Below are 18891 nucleotides of genomic sequence, written 5' to 3' on the forward strand. Positions count from 1 at the left end.
CTTCCTGAAGACTCCAACTGTAGCGTGTACTCAATGATAGCTAAATTGAAATATACTTCAAAATATAAGTGGAAATTGCTACATGATCTTTGTTTTTATTTTAACTAAGAGCTCGTTTTGGGTGTTTGCGGTCAGAGTAAGGTCATAATAAGAAACAGGTAGACAGAAGTGTGTTGATAAATTAGGGGGACAATGAAGAACCAAAAAAGAAGAAGAAGAAAAAACAACAATCACAGCGTTTTATCAAAAACAAACAGTGTAGCTTGCTGAGATGTGGCAGTTACAGTAATTGTTGGGTACAGTCCCAATAATGAAATATTAGCATCTACACCTGCAGAAAAATAATAAAAGACATTTGCTCTTACCTGAATCAAGCTATATGTAAAGTAAGACATTTTTTTATGCTACTTGCACTATTGGAAAATCCTAGTTTTGTTATTTAAAATGTAAATTTCATGTACATTTTACATGATCATTTTTATTCATGTAAATTTGTTGTTCATAAATGATTCTTTATACACAAATGTCAAAACATTTTTATGGTGCTTGGCATTGCAGACAAACAACTGTTTCATTATGTGTGCCATTAGTAGTAGCCATTATTTCAATGAAGAAATTTACAATGGATTTGAGCACCTGCCCCTCTAAAGGTCACTGTACGCCCCTGATGTGCTCACATTTTATGTGGAATCTGAGTCTGTTTAGTTGAACGTATATACTCACAGGCAGTCATGAATTATTCTCTTGTATGAATGGGAAGTTGGATTCACACGTTTATTGTAACTTCTGCCATTAAACGGAAGCGTATTTAGTTCTTCTGCTCACGGCTCGCCAAAAGTCAGATGGCATATGGCTGAAGCTTACCTGGCTGCGACTCGAATACAGATACCGGTGAGCCGTATCGAAAATTGATGCATATGGGAATATACAATTCTTATTAACATATTGCTACAATTTTCAGAATTTTTGATACAGCACTTATATAGAATATGTATGATTAAAGTATATCCATGACAGCCTTCTTTATGAAATGTAACTAATTTGGTCAACTGTTCTAGTTCAAATGACTGAATGTACAAAAATAAAGTGGAAAATTCAATTGACTATGGGCTTGCAAAAATAATTTATCCAAAACACAATTTAAAAAAATAAAAAATAAATAAATAAAATATCTTTTGTATAGTTTTTCCTGGCTACAAAGCTGTAAACATCAGGCTTTAAAACTTCTGATGTCAATTGAACAATGTGTTTTGTTCTACTTTGTGTCAAACGTAAGTGGTCAATTTAGCAGAACACAACCAGTTATTTCTTGAGGGCACCATACTGGTAATAAAAACTATTCAAAATATTTTCTTCGACATATTTTGTTCATCTTTTTCTGGGCTACAAGTTTAAAAATATTGCATTCAAACAATTGATGTGTATCAAATGACTAAACTTTTTTTGTGATGATATTTTTGTTTCACAAATAAAGTACAACGTGCACCCAATTATCATTTATTGAGAGTAAAGTAGTAATTAATTCACACTTTTGTCTTTTTCTCAATGCTGCAAAACTGTAAAAGTTAACCTTTTAAAAATGTGCTGCTTCTCCCATAACTGAATAATTTGTTAATTTTATGAGAAAATAACTTAACGCCCTCACCAATGCCCGCCCGTCCTGTCCTAACCTCAGCACATTGAGCAGTGTACGGTAATCGGCATTTCAAAGGCAAAGGCAAAAATGTTCCTTACAACGGATGTCACGTGACAAAAGCCAGAAAACAGTCGTGACGGTCGTTACCTGAGCCTTTAGGCCAGGGGTCGGCAACCTTTACTGTCAAAAGAGCCATTTTAGGCCAAAAAAATAACCAAAAATCTGTCTGGAGCCACAAAACATTTGAAGATTGTGATAAAAGAGACAGTGTGTTAGTGTTAGTCTAATGTACACCATACAGAACAAATATGCAGCATCCATGAGATAAATTTTCTTCTGCCATTAATCTTCCGTTGTTTTTATTTAAAATTTTTGTGTGTAATTTTTTGTGCTTCATTTTTTTACTTTTCTGCTTTTTTGTCAGATTTCTTACATTTTTGACAATTTTATAGACGTGGTAATTTTCTGCCTCTTCCTCCTTTTTTGGACATTTTATGGCTATTTTTTGTAACTTATTTTCTGCCTTTTTTGCAATCTGTTTTTTTTTTACATATTTATGTAATTTTGTGGCCATTTTGTGGTAATTTTTCGAATCCTTCTTGTTTTTGGACATTTTATAGTTACTTTTTGAACATTTCCTTTCCTGCCTTTTCTTAAATACATTTTCTGACTTTTTTTGTGAATGTTGTGGACATTTTATGGTAATTTTCAGGATTAGTTCTTTTTTTGCGGACATTTTACAGTTACTTTTTAAACATTTTATTTTCTGTATTTTTAAAAATAAAAATTTTGACTGTTTTAGGCTATTTCATGGACATTTTATGGTAAATTTCTGATTTTCCTCTTCCTTTTTGGACATTTTTAGGTAATTTAAAAAAAAGTTTTCATCTACCTTTCATCACTCTTTTTCTGACAGCTTAAAAATATGGAATTTTTTTTAAATATGTAATTGTTCTTTTTTTTTTTTAAATCTAAATAATTAATTTATTTAAATAATATTTTATCTAAAAATAAAGATACATATGTATTTAAAGCCACAGGAAGCCACATGAGAGAGACTAAAGGGCCACATGTGGCTCCAGAGCTGCAGGTTGCAGACCCCTGCCGCAGGCACTGTGATGTCATTTTCAGTTGACAGCAAGTGACAAAATGGCCGCCCCCTGAGTGAGATGGATCAAAATAGGGGAATTGTTCTGCTTAATTCATATTCTACAAACACAATATGAATCAGAATTCTGTCAATGAGGGCGGATAGAACATACAGTATTAAGTAATCTAGATACATTAAACGAGTGAGTCAAGTTTATGTATCATCTATGTTGCAAGCCTTCACAACAGGCCCGGGACAAGACGACCCGCTGAATTTAAGCATATTACTAAGCGGAGGAAAATAAACTAACCAGGATTCCCTCAGTAGCGGCGAGTGAAGAGGGAAGAGCCCAGTGCCGAATCCCCGCTCGCGGGAGGGCGCAGGAAATGTGGCGTACGGAAGGTCGCTTTGCCCGGCGTCGCCCGGTTCCTAGGGGAATATTGTCAGTTCGGCCTTTGAAACTGTCTCTTCCTGTTCAAATAGATAAAGATCAGGGCGAGACTTATAAAAATTACATTCATTGACACAATTTCTTCAAATGTAACTTAATAAGCATGTTCTTTTTGATTAATTTATTGATTATATACATAACGTTTTTCAGGCCTTCACTCTATATAAACAGTTGAATCAAAAATTACCTTTTTATGGGTAAAAAAAAAGGACAGATCCTCTAGTTGGGTCAATTTGAAGCAAATTTGGATCCAAAATTGGGTCATATTGCATAAAACAACCCAGAAAGCTGGATCAGATCGTCTATTTGGGTCTGTTTGACCCAACTTTGGGTAAAAAAAAATTGGGTAATATTCTATAAAACCCACAAAATTGGGTTAGAGGATCTACTTGCATCAATTTGACCTAACTTTGGGTAAAAAAATTAAGTCATTTTTTGTTTTATATAACAACCCAGAAAGCTGGATCAGATCGTCTATTTGGGTCTGTTTGACCCAACTTTGGGTAAAAAATTGGGTCATTTTCTATAAAACCCAGAAAATTGGGTTAGATCCTCTACTTGCGTCAATTTGACCTAACTTTGGGTAAAAAAATTGTCATTTTTTGTTTTATAAAACCCAGAAAATGTAATCAGATTGTCTATTTGCGTCAATTTGACCCAAAGATTGGTCAAAAATTGGGTCATTTTTTGTTGTATAAAACCCAGAAAATTGGGTCAGATCTTCTACTTAGATAAATTTGACCAAACTTTGGGTATTTTTTTATTTTATTTTGTATATAATGACCCATAATATTGGGCCAGATACTCTACTTGGGTTAATTTGACCCAACTCTGGGTCAAAAACTGGTTAATTTTGTACAAAACCCATAACGTTTGGTCAAATTGAACCATAAAGTGGGTTGGTCCATTTTTTATCCATAATTGGGTTACTTTTGACCCAACTGTTTTTAGTGTGCAAATCAAATAATTGAACAAAATGTTATTTTGTGTCAAATATGAAGTGGAAATTATAATACAACACACAGTTATCCTTTATTGAGGAGGGAGAAGCGACAATGGGCTGGAAAAATACTTTTTTGAAAACACGACTTAAATTAAAAAAAGATTACTTCGTTTTCAAGGATACAAAGTTGTAAAAGTTTCTCTTAAACATCTGATGCGTATCAAATGTCTGAACAGTGATTTTTATGCTGCTCTCAAAAATAAGTGGATATTTCAGTTGAACACACCCACTTATCATTTAGTGAGGCAGCAAAAACAAACTGTAATAAATTAATAAAGTGTAATGAATCTTTGTCTTTTTTTCCCTCAGGATTGTAAAAGTTAACCTTTTAAAATGTGATGCTTCTCCAATGAATGACCAAATTGTTATTCTTATAAGCAATCCCCCCCACTCAGTTCCTGCTGCCCCCGCCTCAGCACAATGGGCAGTGCTACATTAAGAGGGCTCATTAGTTAAATCTAGTTGCATTTAACGAGTGAGTCAAGTGTACAGTATGTAGCATCTATGTCACAAGCCTGTTTACAACAGAGCCGGTTTCTAGGGGGATATTGTCAGTTCGGTCCTTGAAACTGTATTGACCCCGTCTCTTCCTGTTCAAACAGATAAAGATCAGGGCGAGGACTACAAGCACTATGAACACACACACCAAAATGACTGCCACAGGGGCCGGACCGCTTTCGGGAACTGGACTGCTTTCGGGGATTGGACTGCTTTCGGACTCCGGACTGCTTTTGGGCTCAGGACTGCGAACTGGACTGTTTTTGCGAACTGGACTGCTTTCAGGGACTGAACTGCTTTCGGGGACCAGACTATTTTCAGGGCACGGACTGCCTTCCGGGACTGCAAGAAAAACAAAATTAAAAGCACAACTGCAGAGCCAGAAAGTATGCATTCAAAGTCAGATACTGCCAAAAAAAAACTATAAGAACCAAACTGCCACTTTGCATGGCATCAGCAAATATTGTGAGACTCCAGCTGTGTTTTGCGTTTTCTTTGGCTTTTTTCTTTTTTTTTGGAGGTGCCACCTCAGAAGGCTACCAGTAATGACAAAGATGAAAAGTGGAGGCTCAGCGCAATAAGAACAGTATTACTTGCATAAGAAGTTTGAGTATTAAATATTGATTATTAACTCATTGAATGCCAGCCATTTGCAGCGCTGCCGTCCCCTCAATGCCAGACATTTTACAGGATTTTAACCAATTTTTGACAACCTACAGAATATTGTGTTCTATGAGTATATAAACATACCCAAAGAAAGCTTAAACCCTAATCTTTCATCAGAAGAAAAAAAAAGTTTGTCTCTAGCATTTGTCATTCTTGAGTAATCAGCAGTAGAAAAGAGGCAAGTTCAACCGAAAAATCCCGTTTTTGAAAAAAATAAAAATAAACGTATAAATCGAAGGTTTTGTGAAAAGATGCATTCCGAATAAAAATTAAACTTTGACAGCAATACTTTTTGTTTTTATTACAGGTCAAACATTTAAAAAGTATTTTTTTCTTCAAAATAACTTCAAACAGTTCAGAAAAAAAACAATATTGTTTCCAAAAACCAATTATCTAACTACAAAATTATCCAAGTATCTATTTACAATGGACTGAGTTATTTACAAGTGCGTGTGCATGTATGCAGTCGTGTAGTCATGTGTGCAGTCTCATCCACCTTGATGGCGCATACTTTCTGGGAGAGGTGAACGCATTGTCCTTTGTGCAACATGATGCACACCACAGTCAGCATAATGCCATCTAATGATCATATCGACGTCTGCTACCTGATGTGCACAATAAAAAACAAATGAATACAAATCATCATAAACATATTTACTTTTTTCGATGTGACGAAAAAAACATTTTTACCTTTCTTTACACCGCAACAGGAGGAGCTTGAGTGGTTCTGGTGCTGGATTCACAATCTATTGTAAGGAAAAAGGTACATTACAAAAAATACTTTGTTTTTGCTGCACTTGCATTTATTACCACAAGCCTCATGTTTCTTATTCTGCACGGCATCCAATATATCTTTGATACTTTCATTTATTCAGTGGCTTTAGCCGAACTGACCCGACAAGTTTTGTGTGTGTGTGTGTGTGTGTGTGGGGGGGGGGGTGTGTGTGTGTGTGTGTGTGTGTGTGTGTGTGTTTTACTTAACGTGCACTGCTATCTATAACTTCACATTTACATAATCTGTAACACACGAGGCAATAGATATTGACCTTTTGCACGTGACGTCACAGCCCTCATGGGAACGCCCCCTCCGGGACGCTGGACGGCAAAAGAGCCACTTGCCTGTCTTGTAACCATTGAATCTAGTACAGCGTAAAGTCCTTTATCTAATCGATTATCTTATCAAATGGTCATATCTTGCTGTGCGGTCGGTTAAACAGACAGAGGAAGGAATAAACCAAATGTTTACAAAGATTGTAACAGAGGTGTTGAATTGCGTGTTTCAAATCACATTAAGAATCAGATAGTTGGTGTCAACTCCAACTGCACGAACGCACAGCTTAGTTTTCACATAACATCATCACAGCGTTTCAATATAGAACGGACTATGTAAAAATAAGTCAGTTAGCATGATTAAACAAGTTTTACCTTTGCATTACGAGGTATATTGTGAGCGTAGCATCTCGTCCCAGAGACTCAGCCAGCGACAAGCGTTTAAATCAGCCCCGGTGTAAGAACACACGGCATTAACTAAATAATGATATAGGTCGTGCGCTGTGAATTTTGGCAAAGTCTGCGATTTGATTAACTTGATAAAAACAGCAGACAACAGAAGGTAAGGGGCTGTTTTCAAACTAGCGATCTCCAACTAAAGTAAATATCGCGCTCTATGAGTCCCGACTAAATGTGCAACTTCGACTGACAGGCGACCTTCGTTTGAAGTAATAGATTCCATGGCTCGATGGGCAATAATAACTTTGAATTTGTAAAATAGCAGTCGCTAAGTCGCTCCGGGTCACGTCCACTTCCATTCAACAATAATTTCCTTCGGTCGTCCGTCATAGGGCAGTAACGTGATCACGTGACGTCGGTACAAATGGTCAATAGGCATCATATGACATGGGCTGATGGACAGTGAAAGGGGTCATCTTGAAGTTATGAAATTTAGCTCACCTCGATGCCGATGCAGCTTTCCCCCGAAGCTGCATCTCCTGATGTTTACTGCGCGGATCCTTTGGATCCGTGGCGTGCTTCCTCGATGCAATTTCCCCACGGAGCTTTATCCGGTAAACGGTAAAGTCAAGGAGACGCGTGATCACCCGGTGGCTTGACGAGGGGGGCGTTTCAGCTAAACAGCCCTATAACGTTGGCCACGTGGCTTCTTTGGTTTCATTGTGGCGTGCTAGCTCGATGTTGTTTGCCCACGAAGCTTCATCCGGTGAACGGGTAAGTCAAAGACAGGAGCCATCACCCGGTAATTTCCCACGTCTTGACAAATTTATTTTCGCAAATGCTCTTCCATATGCTCCCACCTACTCCCCTAACATGCTGGCTCTCCCCTGGTCAAAGCTACTGTTGCCATCTACTGGCAATCACGCTTCATTACAATAATTTTTAAGGTCAATACTTGCTGGGGACTTGCATGAGGTTCACTGTAAACCCGAACGTTCAATATAATCAAATGGATTAAGTACACAGTACTCAAAAGTTTATACAAACTACTACTAACTTAACTTTTTTAAGTTGGTGTAACTTTGTATGCTTTTATGTGTAATTAGTACTAATACATATTGATTAAATTGAACTATACACGTTTTTGGGTATGGTTAACTTCAAAACATCAATTAGCTGCAACTTCATAAAATGTAGTTATTTCGTGATTGAAATATAATAGAAAATAAGACTAGATAGATCACTTGGAAATATATTTATTAGGGGTGGAAATCCCAAGCCTCGCTCTGAGACATGATTACTGTTATGCACAATAATTTCACAACTGGATTGAATAAGACAAGTACTTACATTCAACAGTAACAGTGATGTTGATGGAATCTTTGCTAGGATGAACTCAGTTTGACAAGTGTAAATTTGTCCATGCTTCATAAACCAAACAGGTATCCATTTTGCAGAAGAGGATGAATTCAGAATCCTGGTGCTTTGGATCCAGAACAGCTGGAGAAGCAAAGGAAGAAATGCCACTGAAACCATCACGTGATACATTATCGAAACATGCCCAGCTGAAAACTCCAGTGCCTAAGATATTTGAATGCTTTCCGGGTACTTTTGGGCTACTGACTCCAAAAATGACATATGTTTTTCTTTTTACAATTACTGTAACTGATTGATAATTAATTTGGGGATAATAAAATTTCTCATTGTTTATTCTCCAATAAAAGTGTAGCAAGATTGTATTTGTTGCTAATATTGCCTAATTTTCAGAATTTGTGCTTGCTTTTCCACATGATTTGTAAAGAGGACTTGTCTCTGTACATTTTCATTTCCCAGTCTGTTTAAACATGAAGAATCTGTGCAAAGTACTATATTCCTTTTTCCGCCCTTTATAGTGTTCTCATTCGCATCAAGCAAGTACACATCCCAACGTGGTCCTGACCACTGCTGTAACCCAAGACTGTGACACTTCCTCCCTCTACTTCTGGGGCAGAAGCACTCATGGTGAGAGGATTGCATCTAGCTCACTGACTTTTATACATATGACTGGACTGAAAATAGGACCCTCGCGGCTGAAGCCAGTGGGCAGCCATCTTTAGTTGCCACTTTTACTGACACCTTCTGTTATTTATTATTATTATAATTTCATGCTAGGTCCCCATATGGAATCAAACTTATTAGTTCAACTGTATGTCATATATTTTTGCAGAAAAAAATGAGAAAACGCAACGGAGAAATCAATGTATTGAAGTGAGAAGGACTTACTGAGGGGCAACCTAAGATGGCCGCCAGTGGCTTCACTTCTCCCAATGGCGAATATAAACGGCAGTGACAGTCCATTTATATGTAAGTCCCCTGGTTGAGTTGGACATTCACGTCCTGCATTTGTGGCGGGGTGGTCACTATTTTTTTAACAAGTAAAAAAAATAAAAAATTATTTTATAACTCAGTTACTTAGAAACTAAAATTAGATTTGGCAGAGGCATCTTTTGTTGAATTACAGTTATAATTCTTTAATAAAAATATACAAGCGTCCTCCTGTAAACATCATTAAAAATGTCATTTATACATGTATTTAAGGCAAGTTGTAAAATGTCTGAAGTCCTCTTGTTTATGTTTAACCAATTTAAAACATCATTAATCATGCTGTTTACACTTTATGCTTTTATTCTTTGTCTCAAATGTTCTCTAATTTCAATACTGGAAATGTATAGAATCGTATGCCGAGAAACGTTTTTTGGGAGGAGCAATATGGGGGCCTCGTGGCTTCAAAAATCTTGGCATTGCTCCAATTGAGCGCAACACTGCCTTATGCTGGCAGCGGCAGACCACTGTCTCATTCTCCATCTTCTCACACAGAAAGTCAGGTTCATCCAGAGCGGGACAAGTTTTGTTTTCATCACCACACTTGCTTTGGGTGCTGGTGCCAATTATTTCCACATTCCTCTGCTGAGGTTTCAAGTCTGTTTGCTTTATGCGGTGTTTCTGTGGAAGTTGTTTTACGAGACTTTTCCTATTTACGTCCTTCTTTCACAACAATGCACTATGGCTGTGATCGTGGCGATGTTAATGGGTCAACAAGCATGACGTATTCCTGAAAAGTGCTCGTTTTAGAGATATGACAGGCTTGGGGAGTAACAGAATACATGTACCGGCGTTACGTAATCAGATTACAAAAAATGTAACTGTATTCCGTTACAGCTACAGGGAAAAACATGTAATCAGATTACAGGTACATTTATTAAAAATGGAGATTATTAAGAAAGAGGGAGCGAGTGAGCGAGCAAGCAAGAGAGAGAGACTTGTTGACGTGTCGGGCACGCGGCCTGTTTAAAAGGGTTCACGGACGAAAGGAGGAAGTAAGTGGCCACCGGTATTTACGGTTTGAAACATACTTGTCTTGCTGAAGGACTGATTTATCTTTAACAAAGGAAAAGTTTCAGATGAGAGTCAATCCTGCGGCATGCTACGCTGAACTTCTTGCTAGCTGCTGCTACAACATTATGTGAGTTACATCTTCTGAACAAATCTCCCTCCCACCAATTCACCATACACAATATGGCTTAACTCGTGACTGGGATAAAACGTTTATTTTGCAGTTAATGACATGCGTGGTCATCCTCATAGCATTATTAGTGCATGTGTGCGTGGGTGAAATGATCACGGAAATGTGCTTTTAAAAGCATAATTAGTCCATTTTCTCCCTATTCATTGGATATCTATCTGTCTGTCTGTGGCCTTCAATCATCAATATATCTATACTGTACATGCAATTGGTTATACAAGGACTTTTGCTATTGGTAGGCTGCCCGGGTCCCTATCACCTGCATATAGCAGGGGCGCACTGTATAGGAATGTAAATTGTGGTGATATTTATTTTTATTTTGACTTCATGAGTATACTTGGTATTGGAGTAATCCAAAAGTAATCCAAAGTAATAGATACATTACATTAATATTATGATACTTGGATTACGTTACTAACTCCATTTTTTAGCAGGTAACTTGTAACTGCAACGGAATACATATTAAAAGTAACCCTCCCAACCCTGGTTAATACAGTCCAAAGGTGGATGGCCACCAACATCCAAAGTGCCATCCTTCCAGGTAATAAAAAACTAAAGGTGGAATGAAGAAGAGTTTCACAATGTTTTAGCTGATGGTCATCTTCAGGACTACCAGCTTTTCCTCGATCTGATGACGCTCCCTGAAGATCCTCCTTACAATAACAACCCCACAAGCCTGCAATAAGAGATGCAACGCCCTTCCTTCACAAGAAACCTTAAAACAGATGACACAGAAATGATTTTCTGCTTTTTTAATGTCATTTTATTGCAACAGAAATCATGAAAACTAAAACTATAAGGCCGAGTCATGACAGAAAATCAGTTTGCAAATGTCAGTGATGGACCTCAAAAGCAGCAAAAAGAGAAGGCCAATACACATTCCCTCCCACGACTGTGATGCAAACATTAAATGGGCTTGATCATCATAAGGACCCGCTTAAGTGAGTAGGACCCTCCGTGGAATTCCGCCCAGTACACGCCGTCCTGGTAGCGGCTGCGATAGTGACCGCCCCGATACCACACGCCGTTGAGATTGGAGTGGGCGCACATGTGGTACCACCAGCCTCCTTTCTGGTAGTGGGCGCAGTTACCTGCGGACGCAGCAACAACAACGTGAAACTAATAAACCCTCAAATCTCAAGAGGTCGCGAACATGATGGCAATGTGAACCTGTGTAGCCGTCTTTGTCCCGATCCAGAGTGGTGAAGGCCTTGTTGTTGTGCCATGAAAGCGAGTCACCCGCGTTGCCCCGATACTGTCCCAACCGCAGTCTGTACCAGTCGCTCTCCGGCTCCAGCCGGAAGCTGTCGTACTCTGCGAACACCTGTCGACCCTGCCAATCGTCCAGAACCACGCGCAGCTTGTATTTGGCTTGTTTGGCCAGCCAGTACAGGTGCTCCAGGCCCAGCCAGTACTCGCCATCCAGGTTCCCAAAGCCTTGCTGGAAGACATTTGACAGATTTGGTTGATCATGTTAACATTGTAGTTTTGTAGCAATAAAGGGCACAATTAACTGGATTGCCACCTCAACCAGATGTCAGATGGGTTTCTATGAAGCTACAACACTGACAATGAGATTTGGTATTTAAAAAAAAAATTAATTGTGGAAAAAGCTGCACTGACATTGAAACAAGTATTGGTATTGTAAAAGGTTGTATTGAAAAATAAAAGAGACATAAAAAACACTACTTTCTTTAAGCATTTTTTTTGTAGTATGATGTATTTTTTACAGATTTTTTTTACACTCTTTTTTTCACTCACAACGCTGTGTTTGCGGAAGTAAATACGTATGGTACAGCAGCGTGTCAGGGCCACGGACCTGTATAAGTCCGTCGTTGGGGCTTATATTTTTACCATCTCATATCTACAGTACAGAGAAGTGATGCAGGAGGAGGTAGAAATAATGTTTTGTTTCTGTTTGAGCGCCTCATCTCACAGAGACCTCTCCTTTTTTTCCTCCCTAACAATGACGTCACCTAATAAATGAGCCGTCAGCGTGGCTAAATTACTAATTTTACCACCACAAATGTCATCTTTCTACTTCATGTTTGAGATTAAATTAAAGTCAAATATAAATCCACAACTCTTACTCAAAACAACTTTGCCGATTCACGTACGTCTCCCGAGCCATGCGGACCTCACGGATGCTTCAAGCATAAATAAAGCACGAAATAAATAAATGTGAGAGCAGAGCGGCTTTATTTATTGATAGAATCAATGTATATATTTATTGTTGTATTTATTTAAACATTTATTTTTGTATTTATTTTTATTTTTTGAATCTTGTTTTTTTTTTGGTTGCTTTTATCTATTTATTTATTTATGTATGTATTTATTTAGTCCTTTATTTATTTTTAATTTTGGCAGTTTTGGTCCTCTATCAGATCTGGCCCGCCACATCATTTTATGTGGCCCATGACAGCAAATCAACTCAACTTACAAGATGCTTGCTAAAATCTGTACCAAAACTTAAAATTGTCATATATAATAAACAATAGCGTTGAGATACCGTTTTCTTGTTACCAAAAGTCTCTATTTCAATTTTTTTAACAAAAGTTGAATAAATAATTATTCTTGATTTCTGATTTCAAAAGTAGTTATCCATCAGTTTGTTGTGTAGTGTTAAAGCTACTAAACACAGAATTCAATTTTGAATCGCTACTGCCACCTGTGGCCCAAAAATTTAACTGCACAGACCCTTTAGTACACAATGGGCACATGAAGTCACATCCACAGGCAGAGGGCGGGAAATTCAAACCCAAATCCAGCCTAAAAACTATTTGCCAGAGGCTTGCAGAAGAACCCACTGTGAACAGCTAATGTGTTAATCTACTAATTAGAAGATGTTTCAGTCATAAATGGTCAACTAAAAAGGCTTTGTAAAGACATTTTTGGCCAAATTGTTACCAAGAGCAGCTTTAAGTAATATGAGGAGGCGGTGAAATATTTACAGTAAATGGTTTCACAGTCATAAGGACCCTCCAAATAAAACCGTGACTACAATGTGGCCCGTGACAAAAAGGTGGAGTATTGCAAATGAAGGGAGGGAGGTCCACATCTGGGTGAACAACTCGGAAATCATTTGAACTTTTTCAAAATAAATAATCAAAATAAACACAAGAAACCTATGATCGACTGGTGGAAATTCAATGGAGTGCGGTTCCCTAGGTGGTAAAGTCAAAATAAAAATCTGAACCCGTGGAACTTCGGATAAAGATTTCTCTTCCATGTCATCTTTAGTTTGTTAATGACTGACACTTGTGCATTCAAATGAGTAAGGTTTTAGCTCTAAAGCTCAGACCTTCCATTTTTCCCCCCAACCTTATACTGCTCCCAAGTCCTGAAGAAGTTGACAGAGCCGTCCTGCCTCCTCTGGATGACCGTCCAGCCTCCCTGAGCATGATTCTGTTCACACCAGGCCTGCAGGAGTCGGTTGGCGTTCTGCAAGCGCAGCAGGTAGATGCCGCTGGTCGTCTCGCCGGATTCCAGCGCGCGTTGGCAGTCCCGCCACGGCCCTGAGTCGCAAGGAATACGAGAGCGGGCGCAGTCTTTTGTTTTTCAATATCAGAATTCATGTTTCCATTAAGAGTGAAGAAGAGACAGTTAGAGTTTGGTATGATGGAATGCACTGACGTATACACAAAGCCATGTCTCCCACACAATGCCTAACGATCATTCCAAGGTGTTTTCGAGGCCATTTTGATTGCTAATTTCAAACATTCCGATAAGGCGTGCACGCTGCCATTGACATTGTTTTGGCATTCCCAGAGAGATAAGGAGGTCACTGACTCCATCGGCATTTGCTGCTCGTGCACGTATGCAGACAAAAACATTGAGACGTTGAGGGTTAAACGAGGCTTGGTTTTTCATTTTTCATCTTAGTGAAACATTTGGGATAATTGTATCTATGCTTCCAGATAGGCTGGGAAAGATTATTTTCTGTTCCCAGTGTACAAAACAAGATTCATATTTGGTCATCCAGCAGCCCCCATTCAGCTGCAATTCTTACAGACCTTCTCCATAGTCTTCTCAGGGGAGTGCAAAGACGAACACAATTTATTTTTATTTTTTTACAATTTTACCTCCCTTACGGTTCACGATCATATGTTCCAATGAGAGATTGTACATGCCTGGGGTCTTGGTCACAGGGAAGCTAATGACAGGCTGGGCCGTCGAAGGACTGGCGGTGGTGCCGGGAATCAGAAGTGCTCCCAAAGGGTTGTCTTGCTGCAGAGCACTTAGGTCCCTTTGAAGGTCGTTGCTGATTTCAGAGCTGTCATTAAGCAGCGTGCTCGACTGGCTTCTCAGCGGCTCCGTCGGCACCTGTGCAGGGAGAAAACTAATTCACTGGAATGTGATACGTTATAAGGACTGTGTTAAAAATGACAGGCCACTTTCTTACCAGGTCAGACAGGGACTCATCCTTACATTGGCATTGCTTCTCCAAGCGGGCAATCAATTGGCTTTGGGAGCTCATCATGGACGTGAGCGCTCCGTATTTCTTCTCCAGTTCCCTGAAGTTGCCGGACACCTGCAGCGCCTGATGAGAGTCCACATTCGACGTTAGCAAGCTTTTCATGATGTAATGGGGCCAGGAAATAACCCTACTGGGAATAGCAAAAGTACGAAAAAATTCAAAAGATTAAAAATGCACTCGAAAGTGCATGTGCAAAAGCACATACAGCAAAGCCTCTATGTAATTTCCACTCAGGCTAAATTTAGACCCTCCCCAACATTCAAGGACGCCGAAGTTTGATGCATGAAAGTAGTCATTGTACACAGAATATTGCATTTACCGTATGCTTAGGGATGTTTGCTACCACTTTTTTGGAGACCGACACAAGTACGAATACGCAACTCTTGAGTCAGTCACCGATACCAATATTTAGTACAGATACCACTAGTATTTTTTTTTTAAATATAAAATTTCCCCCTAAAAAACAATGACAGATCATTTTAAAGAAAGGCCTATATATCCCAATTTAGCATTTAATTTGAAATTGCATGACATTTATGACAGTATTCTCCTCATTTCTAATTTCTAGTCCCTGATCGTAAAATGGCCACAAGCGGGCGAGTATTAACCTTGCCAGCAAGCTGAATTCTCGCGGTAGTTGTGAGTTCACAAACTCTGGAGAATACATCTTGTACCGCTCCCGCGTTAATTAGGGCGGGACTAAACCAAAAAGCGGCAATGGCAGGGGGGAAACAAACAAATCTAACAGACGAATGGATGCTGCAATTAATTATTTTCTCGCAGAATTATTCACTGTTTCCTTGTTGAATGTTGAACAGCGAGAGGCACTCTCTCACACACTTACACATTTTTATCTGGTAAAGATGTTCATGCTTCCCCACCCTAAGAAGAGACTGAAAACGAAATTTTCATTCGTTGCCTTGATTGGTCAAAACAAATGTGCAAAGATGCCGCATTGTCCAATCAGCTTGAAGTATTGTACAGCAAGTTCCTTATTTCCCGAACGGATCTCTCGAGTGAAGTTCCAGATTGATAATGTGAAAAAGGCCAAGTATCGGCCCAATACCAATACTTGTCATTAGTACTTGCCCATACCTACATATGGTCAAATTACAGCAAAACTAGCATTCAAACTAAAACTAAAATTAAGCAAAACAAGCCTGCAGAAAATTAAAGCAGCCTATAATGATGAGGTTTGAGGTTTTTACTCAATAATGCACTAGTGCAAGCAAAGTGTTTTTAAGTATAAATGTCAACAGTTTATAGGTCATTTAAAGAAATCAAATATACACATTTATGTGCCAGACAAATGGTCTTTTAAAAATGAAACAAGTACTTCAGTCAACCCTAAGACTATACAATACCAGTCTCAGTCCTGGAGTCCTGCTTCTTGTCGGATAATTTAGTAAATAGCTGTAAATACTATTTCTTGTACTTCTTTTGATGTATCCCTATATCTGTAAGCTGCTATTTGCTTCATACTGTATTCTGTAAATAGCTAATTAGTTAGTTGGTTGGTTCTAAGATCTACGTACGTCCTTGACACCAATTACTACTTTCCTAAAAGCCAGAGCTTTTGTGCCGTCTTGTGGTATCTTGAAGCCATTTTTCAGCAAAAATCTGAGGATCAGTTCCACAGGGAAAAAAAAAAGAACAGGTGAATCCGTGATTCGGAAACTGCAAATAAGCAGGGGTTGACTGTACTCACATGCGTTGTCGCGTTCAGCAGGAGGTTCTCCACCCTGCGTTGCTCCAAGGCCTGGTCCTTCTTGTTGATGACCTCCTGCAGAAGCTGGCTGTAGAGCTGGGCGATGCGGGAGTTCATGTTGCTGCTCTCCTTGCGGAAGATTCTCATCTCCGTGATGAAGCTGCCCTCCTGCTCCAGCAATGTCTGCAGGCTCCGCAGCTGCTCTTGCTGGCGCTTCAGCTCCGCCCGTAACGCAGCAACCTCCGACTGGTTGGCGGCAGTGGCGGCGGCCTTCGTGTCCAAGCACAACGCTCCGGATAGTTTCTGCTGCGGGACGATGAACGTATAGGAGCAACGGTCCGCTTTGACATCTGAGGAACTTGGCGGATGCTTCTCCGTGGTCTCCCGAAAGGATCTCAGGCCATTGGCCTGTAGCAACTCTAGACTTAATGCCGACAGGAGAATCAGTCCTGTTAATGTTGTGTGCTCCATCTTTGGAGGAGAAAAGAGATCATGATAAGAGTCTTTATAATTGATTGTATTTATATTTAATACAAAGCAGTGATTCTATTGCTACACTAGATTGCATATGCTGGCAGGCCTTTTTGTTTCATTTGCCAATGGTGCACAAATGATTCCACTAGACATATTCTGCCAAGCAACAACGTGATGCAAGCAAGAACCAGAACTGGAGCAAATGTGTTGATTTATGGCGCCATGTTTTCTTAAATATAAAAGAAAAAACATTGGTTTGAGTGTAAAACACTTTCACGTGCCTTGTGCTGACCACATGTTTCCTTGCAAAGTGACAACAAACAACAGTTGGCAGAGTTTTACTGACGAAGGCATCTAGAATCAACACACACCTCCACGTTGGAGTCAGCTGGATGCTTTGTCACAACAAGCACGGTCAACGTCGTAAACGCAACAGTCACACAATGTTGAGAAACCCTTCATACGAAAAGGCCACTTAAGAAGTGAATCCTAAGATTTAAGTGGAAACTATTTTAATATCACTTTACGAGTGTATCGATAAGTTTTTAATTTACATTTTAAATAATATGTATGAAAAACATCAACAGAAAGTGGCAAATAAAAACGATAGAAAAAGATTGCATTGTGCGGGATATGCTACATTATGTAGGTCCTATATCAGAATAAATATACTACTGTTTTACACAACGCACTGAAAATCTGAGCTACTCTATTATTAAGTTGAAAATCTATAAATATACACTTTTAATGTAGGTCTCAAATATATATATATATATATATATATATATATATATATAATCAAATCTCCATTAAAACCAAAGTCAAATAAGAAGTTAAAAAAAAGTCAAGTCGTATGTTTAATGTGTCATTATATCATTTTAAATAAGGATGCTAATTGCTATATAAAAAGCAGTCCAGTCCAATACTAACATCATCTGTATTATGTTCCAATTAATTATTTTATATATATATATATTTGGTGTAACATAAATGCTCTTTACAAGTTAAATATTTTCTGCTAAGCATTAAACATTATGGATACAGTATTGAGTAATTAAAAACTTACTGTGCTTATGGGCTCTTCAGAATTCAATTGGCCGAATTCAGTCCTCCTAACTGCCGAATATCCTCCGTGAATTGAGAGAATATGTTCGAGGGCGGAAATGTGGATAGATGGGGAGAGGGAGAAGAGTGACACCCAGCAGCTTGTCCTGCAGCCCCTTGTTTGTGTGCAGAGGTCACAGCCTGTACAGGAAGTTGAATGAGGGAGAGGGCTAATTACAAAGTATGAATGTGTGCAAAATGACGCCTCCTCTGCATGCTCAGTGCTCACTGCAGAGGTTGTGGCAAGCGTCGCCTCTCCTCCCTCAACATCAACCTGAAAGGCTGAAACAATCAAATTATCTTGATGCAACTGATCTACACTCTTATCACATTTGTTTTGTAGTCAGACGTACACTGATAATGTAATGTATTTAATAGTACTACGCTATTGTTGCAAATATTTGTTGAAATTTTTAACAAAATGTAAATAGACAGATATATGGTGCAGTATAGTGACTACGACTACTACAACTACTACTACTACTACTATTAATAATAATAATAATAATAACAATAATAATAATAATAATAACAACAACAACAATCATCATCATCATCAACATGATGTAAAATAGTAAAATATAGTAACTATGAATGAACTCATTGCAAAGCCAATGACTGATTATCAGTAATACGCCAAACATTTACTGATAATGAATGAGTAAACAGACAGAAGAATGAAAAAAAATTATTTACAGGGATTATTCATTCTATCATTATTCTGTCGCACATTTTGGTTCGCTAAAATTTATTTTTCTTTCCACATTACACGG

At 38.6% G+C, this 18891-nt stretch overlaps 1 protein-coding gene and 2 long non-coding RNA genes across 4 annotated transcripts; 1 reads left to right on the plus strand and 2 right to left on the minus strand.

Annotated features, from left to right (window-relative positions):
* Positions 1–3148: 3148 nt before the first annotated feature.
* LOC147182338 (uncharacterized) lies at positions 3149–7695 on the minus strand. 2 transcript variants are annotated; one of them, XR_015094818.1, is made up of 5 exons: positions 7295–7695; positions 6035–6090; positions 5841–5949; positions 4827–5020; positions 3149–3197 (listed from the first exon to the last, which is right to left on the minus strand). It is a non-coding gene; the product is annotated as an uncharacterized LOC147182338 (long non-coding RNA). The 2 variants fall into 2 exon arrangements; XR_015094814.1 differs by lacking the exon at positions 3149–3197 and having other exon boundaries at positions 4174–5020; positions 7295–7692.
* LOC147182339 (uncharacterized) lies at positions 7226–8530 on the plus strand. The gene is made up of 2 exons (XR_015094821.1): positions 7226–7567; positions 8236–8530. It is a non-coding gene; the product is annotated as an uncharacterized LOC147182339 (long non-coding RNA).
* A 2573-nt stretch (positions 8531–11103) lies between these two features.
* On the minus strand, positions 11104–18310 carry angptl6 (angiopoietin-like 6). Its single transcript, XM_086075956.1, has 7 exons — positions 18081–18310; positions 16541–17011; positions 14758–14895; positions 14486–14678; positions 13677–13870; positions 11526–11796; positions 11104–11446 (listed from the first exon to the last, which is right to left on the minus strand). The coding sequence occupies exons 2-7, from the start codon at positions 17009–17011 to the stop codon at positions 11262–11264; spliced, it is 1452 nt and encodes a 483-aa protein (XP_085932082.1). The 5' UTR covers positions 18081–18310; the 3' UTR covers positions 11104–11261.
* Positions 18311–18891: the final 581 nt, after the last annotated feature.

Source organism: Leptonotus elevatus, chromosome 1 (assembly GCF_054856555.1).
Source record: "Leptonotus elevatus isolate MCC_2025b chromosome 1, RoL_Lele_1.0, whole genome shotgun sequence".
NCBI classification, from domain to species: domain Eukaryota; kingdom Metazoa; phylum Chordata; class Actinopteri; order Syngnathiformes; family Syngnathidae; genus Leptonotus; species Leptonotus elevatus.